This window comes from Pseudopipra pipra, chromosome 1, assembly GCF_036250125.1.
Source record: "Pseudopipra pipra isolate bDixPip1 chromosome 1, bDixPip1.hap1, whole genome shotgun sequence".
In the NCBI taxonomy this organism is placed as follows: domain Eukaryota; kingdom Metazoa; phylum Chordata; class Aves; order Passeriformes; family Pipridae; genus Pseudopipra; species Pseudopipra pipra.
The window spans coordinates 105,679,176-105,704,247 of NC_087549.1; the positions used below are offsets into that span (position 1 = coordinate 105,679,176).

The window sequence follows — 25,072 nt, forward strand, 5'->3', positions numbered from 1 at the left end:
CAAAACCTCCTAATGAAGAAAAATCTAAACAAACCCAAACAACAGCGTACTTTGGGACTTTCCATTTTTACCAAACTATTCATTATGAAGGCATACTAAAGATGGGGAATTGTAGAAGTTACTGCTCAACCCCAAAATGTGCAAACAGAGTTTCAGAAAAAATGCAAAGGCAAGTATTTCCAGGTACTGACCTGCTGCGTACGTTAGAGGACGATATATTAAATAATGTTCTTGGGAATACTGTCAAATTACTTTGCCTAGTTAAAGAATATATTTTTTCATACATTTAAAACATTATTAACACTGAATTAAAAACCTACACTATGAAACAGTTTCATAAGTTTTCAGTCCACATGAAACCCAGCTTTCAAAATAAATTCCCACTTTTTTTTTTTGAGATACACCGAACTATCTTAACCACTGATACATGGGCATTCTTAACTGGACTTTTCATGGTTTATGTTAAAATAAATTAAAAACTGTGGTACAGTTACTTTTAAGTGTTCCAAAATAATAGCACAGACCCATAAGCATATAAAATTAATGGCTGAAAATTATCTGTTTTAATTCTATTAAGGCTAAAGTAATAAAGTAAGTCTCTTTTGGTTTGGGTTGGTTTGTTTTTAAATAAACATAAGCAGGAAAATTCTGTACCATCTTTTAAAGAAACCAGAGGTTTCCCCCACCCTTTTAGGTCTTTACCCTTTTTTTACCTTAGGATTTAACATCAAAATCCCGAGTGAACTTCAGGGACACTCCGTTTCTAGAAATACGCTTAACGGTGTTTGTGAAAATCTGAAACCTGAGGTTTGTATTTATAGCACTTCATGACACCAAAGCATTTTATTTGCTTCCTGTACGATGTGCTTCCCATGCGCTCTCACTCATCTGCAATGATACACTTGGTTTGTAGCTCTCATAAAAGCATTTCCATGTACTTCAGCATGGAGAGCCCCAGCTTGAGTTTTAACTGCTGCTCCACAGGGTATAATCAAGGTGCAGTTCCAGCTGAGCCAAACGTGTTTACTACGTGCCTTTGGCTGGCCAAAGGACCAGGGATGGAGCTCCTGACTGCCAACAGGCAGAACACAATGACGGTTGTGCTCTCAGTATCAAACTGTGATCGCACTGCTGGTTTTACGCTGTCTACAAACAAAATAAATTTCTACAGCAGAAGTCACAGAAGCCTCAATGTGATTGCTATTTCAAAACAAAGCTATCTGAAGGATGCAAACTTTTTTCATTCTAGAATGGCTAGATAATTTTCATTCCAGGTAATTTTAAAGGCCTAACACTTTCAGAGTATCAGATTTTACATATGCAAATACATCTGACAGCTGAGAAAGCACTAACCAAACAGCATTTTACAACAAAGCTGCAAGGTACTAAAAATAAAAAGCTGTATGAATTGCTAGTAACACACGGAACATCTCAAAGGAAAAACACAATAAATGAAAGACACTGAGCCTCAGTTAAATCTCACAACACTGTTCTTGTACTCAGTTAACTTTAAATCATATTGAGTATGAAGAGTTTTGGAGGTAAGCGCACCATAACGAGAAGAACTTGGAATCTAGTACTGCCAAAAGCTGCTGAAGCAGCCTGATGAGCAACAGATGCTCTCACTCCGGTGCAAGTTCTCTTTCAGATGAACAACTTCAGGAAAAAAATTCAAGAAAAGATTGTTCATTATCTTCAGAAAGCTACAAACACAAGACTCAATGTCTGAGCATTAGAAGTCTTCTCTTCTAATGGAAGGCAGAGATCTGTACCACAGAGGAGCATTCTGTAGGTATAACGCAGCAAGTGAACTGGTATCAATGAACTGCTGTGCATTCCTACAAAACATTTCAAGAGTTGTCAAAGGAATTTTTCCAGTAAAAGACCCACCACACCAACTTGCAGGGCATAACAGAAGCTAGAGTGTACCACACTTTCAAAACTTGGGGTTTATTCAAAGTTATTCCAAGATTAAATCCAGGAAGACTAAAACTCTGGACGACGGCAAAGGTTTAAATACTGAAATTCTTACGAAACAAACAACACAATTTGAACTAAAAATAAGCAGAATACATGTGCTATCTTCGTGCCTTGTAGCATTACTCTTGGGGGCCAGATCACAACTATGTAGTGTATGTTTTCCAAAGTATTTGGAGAGATCAAAGGACAAACACTTACAATAAAACTTGATACTCAAAGAACATTCTAGTACTACCAATATTTAAAACTTCAAAACAATCTATTTACTGTGATTTGGCTATAGAGCAGTAAGGGTAATTACAGATGTATCCAGTGAGGAGATTCTAGAGAGAAATCTAGAGCTTGTCATATCCAGAGAAAAATGCAACTCAAGCCTCTACCTTAGCTGGTTTTAAGATTCATAGAATTAACCTGACTCTTAACAGCTAACATTTTGTAAGTCATAGTAACAGAAGAAAGAAACACAGTATCACCAACACCACTTTCCAAATACAAGATCTATATTCTACCTGTGCTACTCAGCAGCAGCAAATCAGAAGTTAACTGACCTTAAAGCAGATTCCCAAATAACACCATAAAGGGGAAAAAACTGGATCCCCTGCAGTAACACTGAACTAAAGTTGGTCATAAAGGCAAATCTTGTACTCAGATACTGTTACCAGAAGCAACATCTTACGCATCTAACACCCCTGGAGCTGTAAATACCAACTTGTAGCATTTTATTGTAGATTGATAATTAGTCAAACCAGAGAACACAGTATATTTAATATTTATATATTTAATAAAACTAGTTTTTAACTGCCTTTTCTTAAAAACATGCCCTTTCTGTATCCCTTTTGGTTCCAAGGACTGCTAATAGATACGAAGTGGTTTTGAACTAGTGCAAACAGTTCCTCTTTCACACCACAAACTGTTTATGATGACAACTGCAAAATCCTGCCCAAGCAAAACAACGGTGAGTACATAAACTCCTTAGATTTTCCAAGTCATCCCCCACTCTGTGCCTACCAAGACACTGACTGCCAGTCCCCCTTCAGTGACTTACAGACATAGACTGCATCAATTACTTGGAACATCTGGGACTGGATCATTAGCTCAATTCCAGATGAACTGGTACGGCCTACAACAATTTCTGTCAAGCATGAAAATGAAGCCGCAAGCACTACACATGCATCAAGTTAGTTGATCCTCCTAATCCATACTTCAAGCCAATGTCCCACATCATTTAGTGAGCATTTTATCCCCTACACATCAGGCATTCCATACAGTCCAAATCTGTTTGTCCTAACACAAAGGATAGGATTCATTTGCCTAAGCACAGTCATCTAAAACCAGTTTAGACAGTCCTGGGTATCCTGTCTGGCGGCCAGCTGACATTCCAGAAGGCCACAGATCTCTTGCCAGTCTCGTGTCACGCCTCTTTGCTCCACACGGCTACTGTGAATACTGCAAGGCACCTCAAGTGGCACTAGACACCTATGGCTGGACAGATGGATCACACCAAAGATGCTTTAGATCTACCATAAAGGTATGATTCCTGGGCATTCTCCCTGTGCCACAGCAGGCAGAGGGATACTGAACCATTAGGAGACAAATTCTCATTCACAAACAAAAACCTGCTTCCCTCAACGACAGAGCATGAGTCTTTAGGAGTCAACACTGTAGGCACAGAAGTAACACAAGGCCACTTCCCGATGTATTTAACTTCACCTCATGTTACCTCCTCCGTTTCTCTTTGCATTCCTGAAGGAGGCAACTGTACCAATGATTCACTGCTGGCAAGTGGTTCTCTTGTTCTGTGCAATATATTCTGATGCTCATCAGCAAAATCTCAAACTCTTACCACAAGAGACTCAACTTTTTTGACAGTAACCTCACAGGGGTTGGGGGAGATAAAAAATACCAGAGAACAGTTGCTAAATAACAAAACTTTGTTCAAAAATCCCCCAATGTACTAAAGCCAAACGTATTCCTTCACATGCTATTTTTTCAGGCAGTTCCAGGGAACAAAAAGAATAAAAAAGGCTCCCTTAGTAAGGAGAGCAGGAGAGTAAGGATAGTAAGTAAGTAAGTAAGAGAGAATAAAAAAGGCTCCCTTAGTAAGGAGAGTCAGTAACAGGAATAAGGCAAATATTTATCAGTTAAAATTTGCTGTTGATCCAATCTTAAATTCTGATAAAGTTGCCCTAACTTTTCAACAAGCAAAGCAGAACACAGCTCTGCTACATTCCATCAATCTGCTACAGCACACTGAGAGAGGCTCATACCAGATGTGTTTTTGGGTTTCTTGGTTCTAGTTTGTGTGTTTGGTCTTTTTTTTTAAAACATGATTCTCAGTTAATAGAGCAAAAGAGAAGAAGGGAAAACTGGAAAATAGACACTAAACCTGACAGACTTATTCAGGAGTGGCAATGGCATATGCCACAATAATTATCCACATTTAATACAGGCCTATGCTAATGACACTAATAATTTATCCATTTTGTTCCATAGTTGCATGAAGGAATACGTTCAGAAAAGATTTAATTCAGAAAAAATATAACATATACCAGTAGTATTTTCCTAACCCCAAAGTAAAGCTACTCTTACGGTTCATCTTACTATTGTCTGATGAAAGACAAGATTTAACTACAGGTTTCAAATAAAGCTGCAATAAGCCAAAATAAGCAACTGAGCTAATTTTGCTCCCAATTAAAGCTTCATTTCCATTTCTAGCTCTAGAATATCTCCTGTAAACCTAAGTAATTTTCTACTTTTTACCTATTAAATTTTAAGATCATTTATACAAATCTTGCCATATTTTTTTACTTTTACAGCATCTGTAAAATTATTTTTGTAGTTCAGTTAAATTTGATTAAATTAATAAACAAATCATTTAGTCAGTTTTAAATTCTTGCAATTGGACTTTCCTTTTTTATACATGTCCCAAATGTTACTCACAGCAATCTACTGAAAACTGAAGATGCAGCCAATATTACTGTATTTTAAAAATCATTAGTTTCACTTTGCTTACAACTTTTCTCAGGCACGTTCAACAGCCTTTTAAATCAACATCTAATAGTCTATTAGCAACCAAAGTACAATTTTATCAGTAAAAAGGGGAAAGACAATCAGGTTCTCCAGAATTCATGACAAGGCAACACCTAAAACAGGATTCAAGACTAAATTTCAAGATTTAAAATAAAATACATACTGTTACTGTTCTTCAACATCTATACCATATTATTGCTTTAGGCCATGCTATTTGGGCCTCCCCGCACTATATCCAGTGCTGAAATGTTAACAAGTCATGTGTTTTTTGGGTAGGGGAAAGGAAAAAAGGTCTAGTAAGGACACAGGCATGCCTCATAGAAGAAATTAAAAACTGAAAATTTCTGACAATTTAAACACATTATAGGTTAATTTAGCAGTGTAACATAGAAACCGATGGGATTCTCCTCTGTTTTAGCACAAAGTAAAATATGTCTAACACAGCACAGATGTTTTGCACTATAAAATGTCAGAATTAAAGCTGAGAAGGGCAGTAACTTCTGAAGCAATCAAGATTTCTGGTAAATGAATGAGTACTCCCCTAGAGAGTCTCCGTATCCAGACACTCATTAAAATGAAAAGAGGCAGTTCACTTAAAACAGTGATAACAAAAGAAAAAAAAAAAAAGAAAAGGCTTGAAGAGAGTTTTTACTTCATGCCTGGGTAATTTGTGAGCCAGTTCACACATAAAAGACTGATAATTCCTATCAAAAGTGATGGTTTATTGAACTGTTGTCAACCATCTGAATTCAGACCTCATTTGTGGCCTAACACTTCACTCTGTTGCTTATGTTACCTTCTAAAAAACATACCACTTCAAATATCTTCTTGAAGTATAAACTCCACTATTCACATTTAAAATATTCTGTAAGCCAACAGCTAGTCTTTGCTCAGTAGGCCTGGTTTCATTAGTGTCTTCATCATCTCAGCTCCAGAAGTCATTTTATTTCTTTCTTCACAAATTCCCTTTGCTTGTACATCAATTATCTACTCTCAACAGCACCAGCATTTTCTCCAGTGAATCTAATGACCTATTTTAAAACCAATATATTTATCACGAAAACACATTATATTTAGAAACCACTATCCATAAATTGCAATAATATGAATAGACAACTGATGCATTTAAGAGGAGAAAAGTGAGAAAAAAGCACCACCATATTAGTATTTGCAGCTGTCAGTCAAACAGATATCCATCCACGACATCTCCAGTACTTAATTCAGTCACACAGAAACACCTGAGTTTAATGATCTGAATTTTTAAATTACCAATTATATCACAGCAAGGGTAAGAGAGGTAGATATAAATACCATGTTCATTCATGTTTAACATATATCACAAGCATATGTCATCACGAAGGGCCATGTGACGTATATCATATAATATTAACAGGAAGGTTTACAAACAGTGAGCTTAAACTGTGATTTACTACTAGAGGCTGACAGTGATAAATTTAGTTCTGTCATCAGAGAGATCATTTTAGTAGTAATGTTTGCATTATGCTTTAGTGTGGCCAACTTCTGCATATTCAACTCAATTTGCATGTTGAAAATATAAAATGGCAAGGCAGACTGACAAATAAAACACAAGTCCTAGAAGGAGAAAGTCTAATATGAACACACAGCAGATAAAACGTAGAGAGACTTATTTTTCTGAATTTTAGGTCCATGCAGTTCAGAAATTAAAATATTAATATCTGCACATGAAAACGTGTACACCACATCACAGAATGAAAGGAGTTGGTAATGGCCTTTCAGCTCACTAACCACCTTGATCTCTACGTCATGTATGCAGAAGTGGAGATTAGGAAAATATGGCAAATTATCTTTATTTTACTCTCAATGCTGCCATTTCACTTACAGGTGATAAAACTGGTGGTTTTAAGAGGACAAACTCTCCTCAAACTGGACTTTTCCCCAAAGAACCATAGAATGGTTTGGGTCGGAAGGGACCTTAAAGATCATCAAGTTCCAGCCGCCCTGCCATAGGCAGGGCCACCTTTCCCTAGACCAGGTTGCTCAGAGACCCATCCAATCTGCCCGTGAACACCTCCAGGGATGGCATTTCCACAACTCCTCTGGGCAACCTGTTCCAGTGCCTCACCACCCTCATAGTAAAGAATTTCCTCCTCAGATCTTGTCTAGATGTACCCCTTTTCAGTTTAAAGCCATTCTTCCTTGTCTTATCACTCCAGGCCCTTGTAAAAAGTCCCTCTTCAGGGACTCATGTAGGCCCTCTTTTAAGTACGGGAAGGCGCTACAAGGTCTCCCTGGAGGCTCCTCTTCTCTAGGCTGAACAATCCCAACTCTATCAGCCTGCTTTCATAGGAGAGGTGCCCCAGCCCCCTGATCATCTTTGTGGCCTCCTCTGGACTTGCTCCAACAGGTCCAGGTCCTTCCTATGCTGGGGACCAGAGAGCTGGACACAGCACTCCCAGGTAGGGTCTCATCAGAGCTGAGTAGAGGCTCAGAATCAGCTCCCTCAACCTGCTGGCCACACTGCTTCTGATGCAGCTCAGGACACAATTGGCTTTCTGGGCTGCCAGTACACATTGCCAGCTCATGTCTAGCCTCTCATCCACCAGCATCCCAGAAGCTAAAAAACTCACATCCCATCTGGAAAATCTGAAGTGCCTGCAATATAGCTAGGGAGCTACCAAAGCGTATTTTGATGAAGGAATTGGGCAAGGAAAGAACACACAAACTCTAAACTACAATTCTTTAAAAACTAAGAATACTTTTATAAATACAATATACAGAGAGGAGTTTCTTATTCAGGTCAATACTATGAAAGAACCTTCACCTCCGAAGGCATTTCAGACAGGTGTCTGAAATGATCCAGTTATAGCTTACTTGCTCATCAGTATTTATTACAGGAAGACTTTATTAAAAATAACATGCAACAATAAGGAAATACTCCTCATATTTCAAAGATAACAAAGATGAAAATAAACCCTGCAAGGCAAATATCCAATTAGTCAAGTGGAAGATTCTTGTAACATCTTTCAAAGAAAATCCTTAGTAGGCTTTAAGTTTCTCCTGTGGCTGTCGGCAATTCTAATGTCTTTTTTCAAAATGTACCCTTTTAAAAACAAAAATAATAAAAAAAACCAACGAACACCCATGCAATAGTCTAGATTAATCAAAAATATGCAGATACAAACTGATAACACCAAAGGAATTTTTAAATTATGTAACTTGTTCTTAAAAACTAATGGAAACAGACTCCAACACTACAACCAACCAACACTTCTGGACAATAAATTAAACATACGTGGACATCTTTTTAGTGGATTCATATTTCATATTTAGTGAAAACAACTACCACCAGCATCAATACCAACTTCCCTGGAACTGAACACCAAAATAGTCCTTAACACTTTAAAAATGTCATTTAGAAACAGAAAGACGAAGCTTACTTGTAGCTATTACTCTAGAATATATATATATATATAAAAGCGCACTTATCACTGTAGAATCTATGCCTGTTTTGAGAAAATAACTGTGCTTTGTCATGTCTGCAGCTTTTTTAAGCAAAAAAAAAAAAAGCTCTGAGTTGCATACTTCTTCCTTGAATTACTTTTTTATTCACATCAGTCTTGAACCTTGCTGTATTCATCCATCCTCTGAGTAGAAACTGTGTCTTTTCATATATAGCCTTTGGCTTGTTTACACATTCCCTCCCTCTCCCACTCAGTTGTTTCACTGTTCCACTGTTCTTTTACTGCTATTAGCAACGGTACGTGCACTTTATAGACAAAACACTAGTCAGAATCTATGTTAATCACTGGGAGTAGCATATGACCTTACTGTGAAAAAAAGCTTTGCACTGGTTTGGTTGGGAACAGCAATCGAATTCCAGCTCACGGTATCTGTCCTCCCTCTCCCAGGCACAGTGAGTAAAGACGTTTCTTGAACCAGTGTGCCCAACAACTGCTAATGACGGAAGAGGAGTGGTGGGGAGCAATCACAGGAAAAGGAGCCAGCACAGGCACAGTCGGCACACTAAAAAAACACAGGCCCAAACAAGAACAGAAAGAGGAACAAGTGCTGTGTTTCTATCCCCCAGAAAAACTTCTGCTGCCATCTATATTCCCACCTCCAGGAGACAGCTCTGAATGGTACAAAGCACACAGTTACAGCCCAACCAATTTCTAGGCCAGTGTAGTAATTGCTTGATTGTCATCACTCACAGGACTCTGTTGGTTTAAAAAGCCTCCTACCAAAAGGAAAGGAAAAATCAGAAATACACCTCAGAAATCCTTATGTACTACAATCACATATATACCTTTTAAATCAATCTAATGTCTCAAACATCACTGTAGCCTCTGTACATTTAATATATGTCCAATCTCTTTTTCAGTCAAAAGTAAAGTATTAAAGCTGTACAGCACCCACACTTCACAGAAACTACTAATCAGATTAAAGACTTAGGAAGACAGCCTTCCCCCAGAAGAACATCAGGGAATGAAAGGTAATTGTTCTTGTGCTCTAGGACTATACATACATTAATGAAGCACTTTGCAAGAAGACAAAACCCATAATTTGAAATGCATATGTACTAAGATAGAAGGATAATTTCTATTCATAAACCAGTCACATACGTTTTATCATATGAAATCTGACAAGTGCTTAACGTCATGCAACGTCATTACGCTGTATGCCATTTACATAAAAATACACTAATAAATATCTGCTTATTATATAATAAAAAATAGCATACTTAGTATATACTAGCGCAGCAAATGTCTGCACCAAATATGTCCTCTTACAAAGCTGATTATATGCTTTTAGATAGCCCTCAAATACCTTATGTCTGGTAGTGCAATATGTTTAGTGCATCTTAAGAAAACCTATGTCTAATCTTCCCTACAAGGCCGTTTGTAGTTTTAGGCAGATGATTTTGTTCTTATCCTAATAACCTTGTTCAATTGGGATCAAAGCAGTCCCTAACCTATGAAATAACAGACTAACAGCACAGGTGACAACAAGGTGAGGAAACACTGTTGGAAGCTGCTGAATTACAAACCCTGAAGAGAAGGCACAATGCGATGTGCTGCCCTGCAATTCTGTCAGCCACCTCCTAAACAGCCTAATCTGGTTACCAGCGGATCATGGCAGAAATGCATTATCCTCTCCAAGGAACAAGGAAACCAGAGCAAGGAGCAGTTCCTGGCTGGTTTTCCTCAGCAGCCTAAGAACACAACTTGCAGGTCAAACACAGACATGCAGTCACACAAGTCTGCGAAATGCCTTTAAGACTGAGACAGCGCATGCTTTCCCACTGGCACACATTCAGTACAGTAGAAGTTACGGTCCATTTGTTTGCTGGGCCACAACCACAGTATTATTTTTTTTTCCCTCTACATTCTTCTAACAAAAGCTTGGAGAGCTTGAGACAGTTGAGATGGGGGCAAACAGAAAATCTGTCTCTTCCCTTTAATCTTCACTTGAGAAATCAGATTAAGATTCAACTGTTAAGCACCATGTTTTATTTACATTTCTGCTTGTGCTCAAGAAAACTGAAAAAAATCCAAAAGGTTCCAATAAGCCAGTATCTTGCATTCAAGATAGAATGTTGAAATTACCACCTCTGTATCACATGTCCAAACATACTCTGCAATTTTTTAACACATCTAAGCTGATTAAAGGAGCAAACCAAGTAAGACAAGTAAAAAAATCTGTTCTCTGAAGTATATGCACAATGCCTTCAGCCTAGTCTTAAAAATATCAAGTTTAACACACATATTGGACACAACGAAGTGACATTTTGTCAAGAAAAGACATTTTTCAAAGGCTGCAGAATCACTAACCTTAAAACATTATGTTGCATATATAAGGAGGATGTACAGAATGGCAGCAAACCTTAATTAAATTAGAAAAAAAGATCAAAAGTTTTCTTAATAGTAACTAAGGTTTTGTTTTCCCTAGCAGTTTCATAACATAACATCAGAAGACTGAATTCCTTGTAAATGTGGTAAGCAGTAGTTTTAAGAGAGACCAACAGCTACATAATCATCCTACACACTGTTAATTGTATTTGGCATCACTGCTCAAAGCTCCTACACAGAATGTCAGCTGACTGCCTGAACAGTACTTTGTTCTTAGTGCCTTTGTTAATGACGAATTAAATTACACAGAAGAGAGCTCCACAACCACCCTCACTTTATAAACCTCGACCATTACAGAACCACAAAAATCCTATGGCTTTGCCTAGGGAATGCAGTTATTTCTTAACATGCTACAACTTGCATCCTTAATCTGCAAGTTACCACAATCCATGTTTACACCATGGAGAACTGTGTTGCTTCACAGGAAGCAAACAAAAGACAGAGAAAAACATTTCCAGGGGAAAAAAAAAAATCTCAACAAGAGGGAGCTTACAACATATTCAATTCTACAATGACCACGACTCCTCTTGCACCTTCCAAATGACAAACAAAAATATAAACATCAGAGAACTGCCTGAATTTTATTTAGACTGTACAGCCCAGCTGTAATTTCACTGCTGTAGTCATGCTCATTATCTCTTTCAGTCTCCAACATACGAAAGAACTAAGTGAAAAACATACACTTCAGGACGCCTTAAGAAAGGGTCTCTCTCAGGACTCTTACAACTGCTGTTTTAGCCAATTCAGACAATAGATTTAACCTTAATCCGTGATCTTTATAAGACCATCCTTGTTATTTAAAACTATATATATATACATATAATCATTTGTAAAAGCACAGCTATCCTACTACATCCCTAAACTTGCTGCAAGTCCAATGAACGCTTAAGTTTCTCTGAAAATAACAACACACGTATAGAAAGTCATCAAGGTATTAAGCTCAAAGAACCTGGCCGTCACGCAAACCCAGGAGGTGTTATAAAGGTAAAACATATGTCTAGTTTTTAACGAAAACACAACAATATAGTCTGAATTGCTTTACTGACCTACTTTCCATTGGTTTGTGTAACAATACACTGTGCAGTGAAGGAAACATAGTAACATTCCTTGTCTATTAAATATACATCCCCAGCCCTAGCAGCAAGGCTCTTCTTTTATGGCTAGGCTGAATTAGAATGAATTTCTTCACAAAACAGGGCAGATTAACACAAGCTTGTATACTACGCGCTGTACAGTAAATTCAGCCCTAACTTGCAGAGGTAGCTATAACATAAGTAACGCTGAGGCGAGAGGGGTAAACACAACGCCAACATAAAAATGCACAGCGGAACCCGCCAGAGTAGTAAATAATTGAGATCACGGGCCACTCCAGAAACCCAGGCATGGTTAAAATTTCAGAAAAGGCTGGAGTTGCCATGCTGGGTGCCCGCGGTACCCTCCGGCTGCTGCGCTCGCCCTCCATCCCTGAACGCCCGGCGGCGGCGGAAGACAACCCCGCCAGGGTGAGATGCCGACCTGCCATTCCAACCTCCCCAGGCCCCCCGCGCCTCCAGAGGGCTGCAGAGAACCCCCCGCACCCCCGAGGGGGCAGCGGCGCTCCGCACTCACCGTCCCCCACAGCCATCATGCCCGGCGGTGCCGCGGGAGGGCGGGCGCGGCGGGTCCCGGCTCCCAAGCCGGATGGATCCCGGCTCCCAGCCGGATGGATCCCTGCCGCCGCAGCCGCCGCTCCGCTTCAAAATAGCAGTCCCGCCTTACGCGGGAACCCTCCGCTCCCGGCCCGGCCCCGGCCCGGCCCACCGGGCGCTGACACCGCCCTCCGCCCGCCCCCGCCGTCAGTGCCCGCCGGGATCCCCCGCGGCCCGCCCGGATCCCCCGCGGCGCTGGCACCGGCCCCGCCGCAACCCCTGCGACGGGGTGACATCCCACCCCCCCAGGGGGAGGCTTTAACCCTCCTCCCCCCGCCCCGGCAAATGAAGCAGGAGAGGCAGCAGCCTTGGTTAGGACGGGCAGAACAGAGATCAATCAAAACATAACATACCACAAAATAAAACAATAAATCCGCGGGATGTAGATAGGAGTTTCGTTGAAGAAAGGTGCTGTCTGGTTTTTTTGTGAGTTTTCGGAAGGCTTTTTTTTTGGAAACCCCCTCGGAAACTGTGAAAGGAAACACTTTCCAAAAGGTGTGTGGGCATCACATGCTGGGGAGTGTTTTGCAGCACTATGGGAATTATAATGAAACCCCACCCAAAACCTGGGGTTCTGATTACAGTTTGTTCCCGAATCAACGTTTTTAAGGGACGTAGTGAAGGTAGAAAGAGTGCAATCCAATAAAGTGATTAAAAAAAAAAAAGAATAGCAAGTAGTACCAGTTTACTTTGTCTTGGCCATGGAAAAGTTTAAAATTCAGAGAGGCTGCAGCATATGGAGTTACACAGTGCGTGAGAACCATCCATTTGCAGGAGCCGGGCACTGTTCCCCATAGTAATAATCCAAAAATTCATGCAAATTCCTTAAAAAAAAAAAGTGGAAGAATCAGCCTAATGAGGCCCTTTATTTCCAAATGGGCTTAAACTGACCATTACGTTTCATCAGTCAGTAAATTTTCCTATTTAAAATGATAAACCAGGAAAAGAATAGCAGCTGAAATTGAAAACTGTGGCTACATTTTGACCACTTGCATTGAGTGAGCAAAAGAAATACATGCAGCTCAAAACCCTATAAAATAATCATGGCAGCTATCACAGTATTCCCAAACGATATATATTCATGTTGTGCCGCACTGGTGAGCTCCATTAGAGTATGTCGTCATTGTCTCCATAGTAACTATATTTCCAAATAGAAAACAGCAAAGGGAAATAAAAAACAATAGCGTAATGTGGAAAAACAGATACACACTTGTGCTATGGATTTTTATTTGCCCCCTTCTTTTTTTTTTTTTTTTAGGAGAACATTTATCTCAACTGCATCTTTATCACCCATGACACAGCTCCCTTACGCTGTGATACGTAATCTGTATCGGATCGTACCTGTCACATTTTATGTTTGCAAAGGCAACCCTATGAGCCATTAAACATTAAAATGGAAAAACTTCCCAGGTTGAATAGAGATGTACAGTTTATATTCAGCTCAAATCATTCTGTCTGCTGAAGACAGCAGAGAGCTCAATATTATTCATTTCCTTACTTTCTTTTAATATCCTGTCTCAAAAATTACACTACTACCTGATATAGGAATCTGCTTAAATTCTCTCAGAGAAAACAGTATTTACAAGTTTCAGGCAGCAGAAACAAGTGCTTTTGCAACACTGAGATTGGCTGCCAGTTCTGTTTCCATAGAAATGAACATTCATTTGCTGAAAAACGGGGAGGTGCTTTAAAGAATCTTCTCCAGTTTGGAGGGCAACATGTATTTCTGATGGAGTGAAAGGACAAAACTAGCAGCACATGTTAAGCACATTGCTTGACAGACAAACATCCTGATATGGTTCCCTTAATATGCAACATCATTATGAATGTAAGCAAATCCCAAGGTTTACATAGCAGGTCATTCATTCACATAATTCACATTAAAGAAATGATCGCTGGTTTTACTCTCCGCAGCTGAGGGTAAAGGAAAATAGCCAGAAAATAATTATTAAAAAAAAATAAAACAAAGGTCAGTTGGAGAGGCAAGCTAGCAGTGGGATATTATTTAAGGCTGAAAGTCATTCTCATCAAGCAAAAGCACTAAGACTCCTTCTCAGTTTCTGTGTTAGACATGGTGTCTTTTCATCTGTTGGCTTTTAAAACTCCTTATTACACCCTGCCCCAATTATTCCACCCATACTTGTTTAAATGTGCTTTCCACCTCATCTACCCTCCAAGAGGATGTCATTCTAATAGTAACTTGTTCCCCTCCTCCTCCTCTTTACACTTCCATCAGGGATCAGATTGAATAAAGGAAGAGGGTAACACAAGACTAAAGGGACTGTTCATGCTAGATCCCCTCTAGCACACTCACAAGGATAATAAGATATTAAATCTACCAGTGTGCATAAGATTGCAGGTAGGATAGCTTTTCCTCTCCTCCCTGTATTTCTCCCACATACCAAAGCATTATAAACAACACAATGTTTCTAGAACTCTCAAGCATTAAATCAGGTTAGTACAAACATATTTTTTAAATATGTATTTGTTCTGATTATTAAAATACTACTGAAAACAGTTTGTATTTAGATTGTTTAAAGCTGCGAGCTTTGAGTTTTTATTCTTTTTTTATTCTTTTTCTCCCTCCTAAGTACACACTGAATAAAAAGACTGAAGATCTGACTTCAGTATTATTTGATAAGAAAATCCTAAGTCACATCTCTGGATTCTCAGAAACTAGGTCAACATACCAAACATTTACTACCACAGCAGTGTCACTCAGGACTATGAAGAAGATGACATTTTCCACAGTTATATTAGCAAGTCCTTCCCTATCCATCACATGCTGAAGAGAACCCCATAAGTATAGTCAACTGACTTGGGAGAGTTAACTCCATCTGGCAAAAAGCCTTTCCTTTTGCTGGTAAGAAGGCTCACTATGGGGTTTAGTTATATTAAAGCCAGTTGAATAGTTTTTTGCCCTCTCCACACGGCCTCCAACAGATACTTTGGAAACATAACCCTATTCCCCTCCACTTTCCCAAACCCTACTACAAAATATCCAAAGCACTAAAAAAAAAAAAAAAAAAATCCTTAACACTGTAACAGATGTGTTAGACATTAAAATCTGGCCTTTATCCAGAGATGCTTGATAAAGCTCCTGAAAGAAAAGTTGCTAACAAGGCTACAGAAATTCAACAGTAACTTTCAATCTACACTGCAAGCAGTAAATACAAATTGTCCTTCAGAGAATAATAAAGCACAAAGTCAAGATAAAGCACTAACAATGGAAGAATACCCTTTCAATAACACTGAAAAACTGCCTAGATGGAAGCAACAGATGAACTAGGTTCAAGCAAGAATACTGAGAACAACGTATTAAGAGGGATTCTGTCTGTGGTACCAAAACAGAATCACAGTAACTTTGCACAGAAATTGCCACCTACAAGACAAAACATGGTTTATACTGCCACAGATCAGCATTAATATCTGTGTCTTACACGAGATAAAATCAGCTTAAAAATAAGGTTTATTAACTCTCTGAAATAGAGACAAAAAGGACGGAAGTGCCACGTTAACTAGTCCAGTTATGTTGTAAATATATTTTCACATATTTAAATTATTTCAGTGCACTTATATTCCCTCACGTAACTTTCTCTATTCTCCTGAGAACTACCAACAGAAAAAATACACATGTAAAATGCATCTCTGAACCTCTCAAACCTACGCAGCTGTATTAACTTTAAATGCAAAAGATAATGGTTTGCCCTTTCACAATGAGTAAATTTACAATCTAACATAATATTTATGTAAAACATTTTCCCCCCAAATTATTGAATACTTTCCTTCTTAAAATACTAATTCTTACAAAGCAATTTTTGTGTTCAAGTGTTCAAGAATAGCAATGTTTTATTCCAAAGCAAAATGCAGCAGAGAAATTCTCACTACCTCAAAGGAAAGGTTAGAAAAACACATTCCTTTGAACCTACAGTCCCTTCTGTTTTCATACCAACAAGAAAAGGGTGAGAAAATTTAAAATGAAAAGGGTATATTTGAGTACATGAAGGAATCACATGCATCCCTCAAAGTATTTCTACTCTTGCATGGTCACAGTTTTTAAATCTAGCAGAGCCTCCTCAGCATAGTTACTTTGAATGAAAAATTAACATCAGAAAATCCTCCCCTATAAAACAAGATCTATGACAGGACCCAATGGAATGGCCTGAAGTTGTGTCAGGGGAGATTTAGGTTAGATATTAGAGAAAGGCTCCTTCACCCAGAGCATGGTTTGGCACTGGAACAAGGTTCCCAGGGAAGTGGTCACAGCACCAAGCATGCCACAGTTCAAGAAGCATTTGGACAATCCTCTCAGACACACGGTGTGACTCTTAGGGATGCTCCTGTGCAGGGCTAAGGGTTGAACTCGATGATCCTTGTGGGAACCTTCCAACTCAGCATATTCTGTGATTTTGTGATCTACTGATTCCTTACAGAAGATAACAAAGCTTTCAAAACCAATTATATTAAAGCCACTGCACCTCCCTTGTTGCGCTGTTATGTAACATTTTTCTTAATTTATAGTTTTAAGAAAGAATGATGGTTTTGCTTTTTCGTACTATAAAAAACTGCATCAAAAAACCAGTAGGAAGCAACAAGGATTCCCCTGCACAACAGGTTCTCTTTTCTTGAAATACACCAAAAATAAGGAGCTCAAACTCAATGAAATCTTAATTTCAACATTTAAGTGTCTTTGAATGCTGCAGTCACCTATTTCTGTAATTTAAAACTCCATGTATTATAATCATGATGCATCATCTTAACTGAGAAGGTATCAAACATACTCATCAGTAAAGTACCATTTTGTTTTAGGAACATACTGTAAGATAGGATAAAGGTTCATCTGATCTTTTTTCCTGTGCATGAACACTTTGCAGCATTCTTCTATCCTCTACTGAGCACATCTGCAACTTGTTAAATATTCACTGCTTGTTTCCATGCAGTTTCAACACCTTTTCCAATTGTATTCTGACCGCAGTCCAGCAAATACTTGCAGTAAAACAGTATAAGCTTGTTTCACCAAATGTCTCATTTTCTCAGCATTTACACGTTTCTATTCATCCATCTCATGCTGATAATCCTAATATTCAAATATTTATCTTGTATTAATCTAAAGGTGATGATAAATATATGATCTTTCATACTCACCACTGACGCTGCTTAAAATCATATTTCCAGAGTTTCTTACTTCATCAAATTTTGTAAAGATTGTTTGCAACCTACAAAGAACAAAAAGAACAAAGTATTTTTATGCATTTGAAATCTCACTGGCTACTGGTAAAAACAAATCAGCTTATTAGCATATTTAAAGCAGTAATACAGAATATACAAGGGATTAAGAGTATCAAGAAACAATTCCTAAAGGATTCATCTTTAGTTGAGCATCTTTACACAAATGCACAAAAAACTAAGTCAGCTTAGCAAAGAACAAAATTGAGCATTGTTATTAGCATGATTAAATATGACATCCTAAAGTTCAGGTTCAGTAATAGTATATATTGGGTTTAGATAGCTGTGACACAACAACAAAAGGTAACAATTTGAACTATGGAATGTTCATGTTGAAAAAAAATATGGATCCCTATTTAATTTATTCTGAGACAATTACTAATTTTCCTCAAAACTTGTATTCCTCAAAATTTCCTCAGACTGGTTATGACAATACTTTTGTGGTAGTTAGCACTTCCACAGGAAAAAAAAAACCAACAACTTTTTTCTAAACTTAAGATACACTAAACACTTCAGTTATGTCCAAAACGCACACCACTGATTTTAACTCTCACAGCAGAAAAACCTCTGCAAATGCTTTGCTACATGTAAAAAGCAAAAAACAACAAAACCAAAAAACCACAAAAAACACACACCAAAACAAAAACCTCCAAAACTCTCCATTTGCAATCTAGTTCCATAAGGCAAAAAATGGTGTTCAAGCAAGAAAGCTGGCTGACACTTCAACAGCCATTTCTCATCACTTCTGCAGAAAACTCAATAAAAGCAGTGGAAGTATCTCACAGAAAAAATGTGACCCACGCACTAGCAATACATTTGTACTGACATAATACACTGTTCAGCTGCAGACACTTGAGAATGTTTTCTTACATTTCTCCAAAGACTTTTTTGCATTTAGAGTACTCAGAATATGTAACACACATAAATGTTTAGCTCCAAGTTTATCAGGACCGAATCCTGATTTTAAATGAACAAAGTTATGAACTACAAATCACATGACAGTCTGCAAATCTCAAACAGGTACAGTTCGGTTACATTAACAGAACTAGAGACTACATTACCCAATTCCAAGTTTGCTAAAAATTTGCACTGAAAGCCTGTCTTTACAACTCACGATCTGAACTATTTTAAGGCAGACCTAGAAAAACGTGGAAGAACAATGCCTGCGTACGAAAATCCTTACAAGGCATAAAGGAGAAAAGTCAAGGACACACAAAGATTTTAACTTCAACATTTCCCAATGCACACACCACTTTTACTCAATGATCCATGCAGAGAGGCTGTGCACTCTCACTGTGCAGAGCCTACATTCTCTGAGACTGCAGGCCCCTTTCACTCACTGGGACCTCATTTATCTAATAATGAAGAATGCGATAAAATAATGAAATGCAGACAGATGGCAACATAAAAAGTTTGAGCGTTTCCCTGCACCTTCCAACAACTTAGGACTCTCACAATATGTTACTTTTACTTTCCAAATACCTCAAAGCAATATGCTACAGAGCAAATTTGTCCTGGACTTAGCAGACCCACAGCAAGAACGACACGGATTTAGCCGAGAGTTCCACAAAAAGGCCTACTCTAGATGCAAGCATCTAAAAAAACACAGCCAAAACCCCCCTTAATCATTTAAGTCAATAACCCGTAACACAAACCAGCAGTTTTTCTACGATCTCAACTTATCTCAAAACTATATGTTGCTCAGTAGTAGTTTGCCTAATCTTTCCCTAACATACTTGGCAGCCTCTCTCTGGAACCTATTATCCTCTCCCTTTTGCACCACCATTGCATTTACATCCACTGCTGCCACAGCAAAATGTCTGAAACAGCAGCAATTCACATATGTCACTGCTTTAATATTAAACCTCAAGTCTTTTAATGAAAAGATCAGTTGGTAAACCAAAGACAAGTTATACGGAAATGGAGTTTTTTTGCACATGAGACTTGGAAAAGTAAAACTTCTGAAATTAAATGCTTTATGGGTACCAGCATTTACTAATGACACATGGAATCCCATTAACATGCCATGTGCTTTCAACCGTACAAAGTGAAAAATTCACACAAGAATCAATACGCATAATAATGCATCAGGCCATCTTGCTTTCATAACAAAAGTTAATATGTTTGCTTCATATGTACCATAGGAAGTACTTTTAACGTTTACCAGTGGTTGTGAGTTCCCCTCAACACTGCTGGATTCCATTGCAAACACTGCATTAACAGTGCACCTAGTTAATGAGAAAAACTTAACACTACATCTGGAGGGCTAAAACTGTTATCCTGAGAAAAACTGAACATGACTAGAGAGATTAACAGATTTCCTTTGAAATTTCACTTTAATTTTTATATCCTGTAAAGCTGATGTTATCCATTTCGCATACATACTTTACAGAATTCAAAAGAAAAAAAGTATTTCCTGCTCTTTTGAACCTAGTTTTCAAAAATGCTTTCCTGAGTGTTTTAAACAGAAGGTAAAAACAAAATGTTTCCTTATAAACATGTTATAATAATACACATGTTGCCTCTCACTCTGGGCAAAATATTTGATAAACTACTACTACGAACAATAAAAAACTGTTTGTCAGCACTGCATGCTATGTCGTCAGCAGTGCAGGCTGCAGAACAACACACAGTACTGCCACTCTTAAAACTTTCAAAGCATGTCTTTATGACCAGCAGCACACTATACAGCATTTGTCATAATTACAACAACAACCAAAAAATCCATTATAACACAGCTGTCAAAAAGGTAAAGCACTACTGTAGATCCAACCCCTCTCTTTAGTACAGCTTACAGGAACTGTAACTACTACTTTGCGAAGTCTCTCACAACAAGCTTCTTCCTCCCTCTCCTCCTACCCTGCTCTTCTTGCTACCTTTTTCTCTTCTCATATTTCTTCACAGAGTCACAGGCAGTAAGGCAGTATGGGCTAAAGTCTCTAAAATTATTGCAACCACAATCAATTTAAGAATGTTTACAGGAGTCCAGCTCCTGGCAAAAGAGAGCCTGGACAAGAGGAATCCAAGAACATTTACATGGCTGGATGAAGACCAGTTTCACCAGCAATGAGGAATGTTCTTTGAGAAGAGCAGCATTATTACTCCCTTTATCTCCTCTCTCTAAGCCCAAGTCTGGATATGGAATTGTAATCAATCACCGAAGTCATCAGTCAACAGAAATACCATGTCACCAGTGGACACAAATATTATCTCCTTTCTCCAAAAAGACACAGACAAATCTTCTGCAACTTCACATATGGAAGGAAAAATCCCCACTGACAAAAAACACATGTTCAGGACAGCAGGTCACTTCTGCGTGGGCTGTCTCACTGCATGAATGAATGTATGAGGTTGTAGCACTTTAAATGGGGGCCCCTGGCAACCTGCTAAACCCTCTCCTCCGGCAGGCGACGGGTCTCTGTCAAAGTATTACCATATTGTGGTGGTGATGTCCCATGAGAGGAACGCAGCTTGAGCTGACACACGCACGTGGAAACGTGGATGTTCCCAAAGAATGAGCACTACACTTCCACACTGAAAAGCCGTTAATTCATATCATGCTTGGTGAAGTTCAATTGTTCATATAACAGGCAGAGGGGGATACCTAAAACTTTGAACCTGGTGATAAAGAGGCAAAAGAGCACCGCTCCCCTCTCAATAGCAGAAGGATAAAGAAGAAGAAAGGGTGGTAACAAGTTTGTTGTTCATGTCCAAAGTCAGTCTAAAGCAGGAAATGGCCCATATGAAACCTTGAACTTATTTCTCCATATTTTCCTTTTCCAAGGAAAAAAAAAAAGGATCTTGCAGACATGTGTCCACATCTGGACATCCAGATGGACTTCATCTACAACATGAACTAGACAGACAAGCACAATGTGCCTACCACATAAAATGTGGTATTCAGAAATGCATACTGCAATATGTTTCAACATTTTAGGACATGAAGTTGTGGCCCTAGACATAAGAACTAAACAAATAACTGGTTTTATACATTTATGTTTCTCAAGTAACAGTAGGGAAATCTGTCAGACGAATTCCTGAAAAATAAAAGCTTTTAACACTCAGACTAAGTAACTGCTATCTAGAGCCACATATACTATTTCCATTCAAGGAAGATCAGCCACACAGATTCCATACTATAACAAATTCAATTTGGCCCATATAGAACAAAACCTGTTGACTTTTCTTGGCTCACTGAACAAGAAATGAAACATCCACTTTCAGTATTCACAAATATATTAATACTAATACTTCCAGGCCCGATACCAAAGACTGTCAAACCTCTTTGGCAGCAACTTTAACAAAAGGGAAAACAACATCCAAATTTTCAACCACAGATTTGATACTGATTTCTAAAAAAAGAATGTGCTTCAAGCAAAAAGTACAATACTATTCTGAGATTTATAAGTTGAAAAATAATAAATACAAAGAGGAACCTATCGATTTTATTTATAAACAAACTCAAATTACTCTTGGTAAAGTACAGAAATACACTGAAGAAAAATAAATAGTACCATGTAGAGTTGAACTACAAAGGTAAGATCCCATATTTTATTCATTACCTAGATTCCAACAGGTCCAATAACCCCCTCTAGAAAATCCAGTATTTTCCACAAAGGCAAACCCTACCAGGTGCAGATTACAAAACCTTTTAAGCCTACTATTATTAAATTACTAACTATATTTGGCTTTATATAGACACAACATGTATATACCATTTGCATATTTAAGGAAGTTGAACAATTTCTCAAAACAATGCTTGATTAACTTTCCTGCCTTCCTTTCAGCAGACATGAGCTCTTATTTTCTATGCTTTAAGAGCAAGTGCATTCGAGCAGCAACACACAGCTCTCTAATGTGTAATTTTTTATGTGAACTGAACAAGCCTATGTTGTATTAATTCATGTGTGCACCAAATACTGAAGTAATAGGGTTTTCTGCTAATATTTATGTTCACACACAATTTTTAATGCACTGACATGCAGTGAAGGAGCTGCAGTGCAGTTTTTTAAGGCTGAACTCAACAGCTGAAAGCAGCCATGTCTGAACTACAGATTATCTGTAATACTTAAACCCCTTAAAACCTACACAGACACACAAATATGAACAGAGATTCACTATTCAAAATAGTGAATATTCAACATCAAAGATTTTTTTCCACAGATGATAGCTGCTGCATAACCACATGAAAATTTTAATGCATCCAAGCAAAGGGAAAGCTTCTGACAGGCACTGGGGAAGAAATGTTTTAAATTAGGTCTGCCTCTGAAGGAACAACAGTCTGAGCTACCATACAGCTAATCTGTCTTTCCTGAGCTTTGTCAAACGCCTTCTTATTTGAGTGAAGGAGTAAGAAGAGACTATAGGAGCTCTGCTTTCTGTCAGTGATGGATGGGACAGACTTAGCAGCCTCAACTAAAATAAATCCCAACTCCCCCCTTTATCCCAGCCTGAAAATTACCACAGAAGACACAACACTGAGACTCAGCTCACATACTATTTTACACTAGCCCTGACTGTCAGGTGCAAAACTACTGAGATTCAGTGGCAACAACCCATTTAACATGCACCAAGTTGAGTCTAGCTTCTTTATGTAAATGCAAATGATACAGCCATGCTTGCTTTCAGATCGGGGCAATTTTGTATTCAGCTGATTCAGACAGTAGAAACAACAACTTGGCACCTACTGCAACTAAATTAGAAGCTGTTGATTGCCTCGAGGATACAAAGCACCTATGGTGTTTAATCCTATTTGGATCCCAAGATGTACTCAGTTTGTATCACAAGGAGTTGTGAACAGCGAGTGCTGAACCTATGCTTACTGTCAGACCCAACATTCATTGTACAAAGGCTGTGTTATCTGCGATCTTTTATTCTCTGTTCCAAATGATGTCCAAGGTCGTATCTTAATGCCAGAAAGATATTCTCTGGTATGTTTCAGTTATCTGCTAGGAAACCCAGTTTTTGGAATTGTAGTAATATGGCTTAAACTTCTATGGTGACCATATAATCTATTAATAGTCTAAAAGTGTGTACAACTTCTCATTCCCAAAGGCAGAGTAAACTTTTCTCTAAACACGCTGAACTCTGCCTGGAATGTGAAACAATAAATTCAACATCTTTCTCCTATGACATTTTCACAGAATCCCAGAACGGTTTTGGATCATCTAGTTCCAACTGCTCCAGGACAGGCAGAAGCACCTTCCACTAGACCAGGCTGCTCAAAGCCGCATCCAACCTGGCCATGAGCAGTGCCAGGGATGAGACACCCACAACTCCTTTGGGCATCTTGTTCCAGTGTTTCACCACCACCACATTAAAAACTACTTCCTAATATCTAATCTAAACCTACCCTCTGTCAGTTTAAAGCCATTCCCCCTTATCCTATCACTACATGTCCTTATAAGAACTCCCTCTCCAGCTTTCTTGTAGGCTCCCTTTAGGTACTGCAAAGTGCTCTAAGGTCTCTCCAGAGCCTTCTCTTCTCCAGGCTGAAAAATCCCAGCTCTCAGCCTATAAGAGAGGTATTTCAGCACCCTAATCAGTTTAGTGGCTCACCTTTGGACTAACATGTTCTTCTCATGTCAGGGGCCCCACAGCTGAACACGTATTTTGATATATTATCAAGCTGTATTCTGATATCCTATAAATAATCACTAAAAACGAGGGCTCTTAGTTTTTAAGAAGGTTCTGATGAGGCACAGTATCCCTTCTGATAATTCTCTCTGACACCAAGCAGTCAATACATTCTGCTTTATCAAAATCAAGAAGTGAGGTGACAATTCAGAGTAAAGTGATATGTTGATTGATAGGGGGTTAACACATATTTAAAAGTGTAAATTGTTTTGATAAGGAATTTGAAAGATTTTATTGAATAAACAGTCTTTCCCACAAAGGGCAACAAAACAATGGTTACTTTTATTTCATATAAACTAATCTACACAGTCAGGAACACTAGTTGGAAGCAAAACTAACTAGAAAACAAAAGAAAAATTATAATAATTTAAACCCAAAGTTTTTAGTGAGTTTAAAATTCTGATTAAGAACAATAACACGTAAGGTTTCAGGATTACAAAATCAAAACAGTTAACTCACCTTCCAGGAGGAATTCCTCTCTTCGCAAGGTCTATTCGTACTTTTTCTCCCACATGTCTATAAACCTCTACAATGGCTAGTATGGCAGCATCTCTCACCTGTGAATGCAGTTTGAACTGTTAATTTCAGGGTTACAGAAGCCAAATAACATTTGCTGACAAC

At 38.5% G+C, this 25,072-nt stretch overlaps 1 protein-coding gene across 40 annotated transcripts in view; it reads right to left on the reverse strand.

The window, feature by feature from the left end:
• The window catches only part of CLASP2 (cytoplasmic linker associated protein 2), a 152,730-nt gene that overhangs the window by 92,399 nt on the left and 35,259 nt on the right, over positions 1-25,072 (reverse strand). For 39 of the 40 annotated variants that reach the window (XR_010433805.1, XM_064669297.1, XM_064669270.1 and 36 more), the window contains 2 exons: positions 24,911-25,008; positions 17,735-17,805 (listed from right to left, as the gene is read on the reverse strand). Coding sequence is in view for 39 of the 40 variants with exons in the window: in XM_064669297.1 (XP_064525367.1) it covers positions 17,735-17,805; positions 24,911-25,008 (169 nt within the window). In the remaining variant the exon portion in view is untranslated. Of the gene's footprint in view, positions 1-12,509; positions 12,634-17,734; positions 17,806-24,910; positions 25,009-25,072 lie in introns of those variants that run through there. The other variant, XM_064669323.1, reaches the window with a different exon arrangement.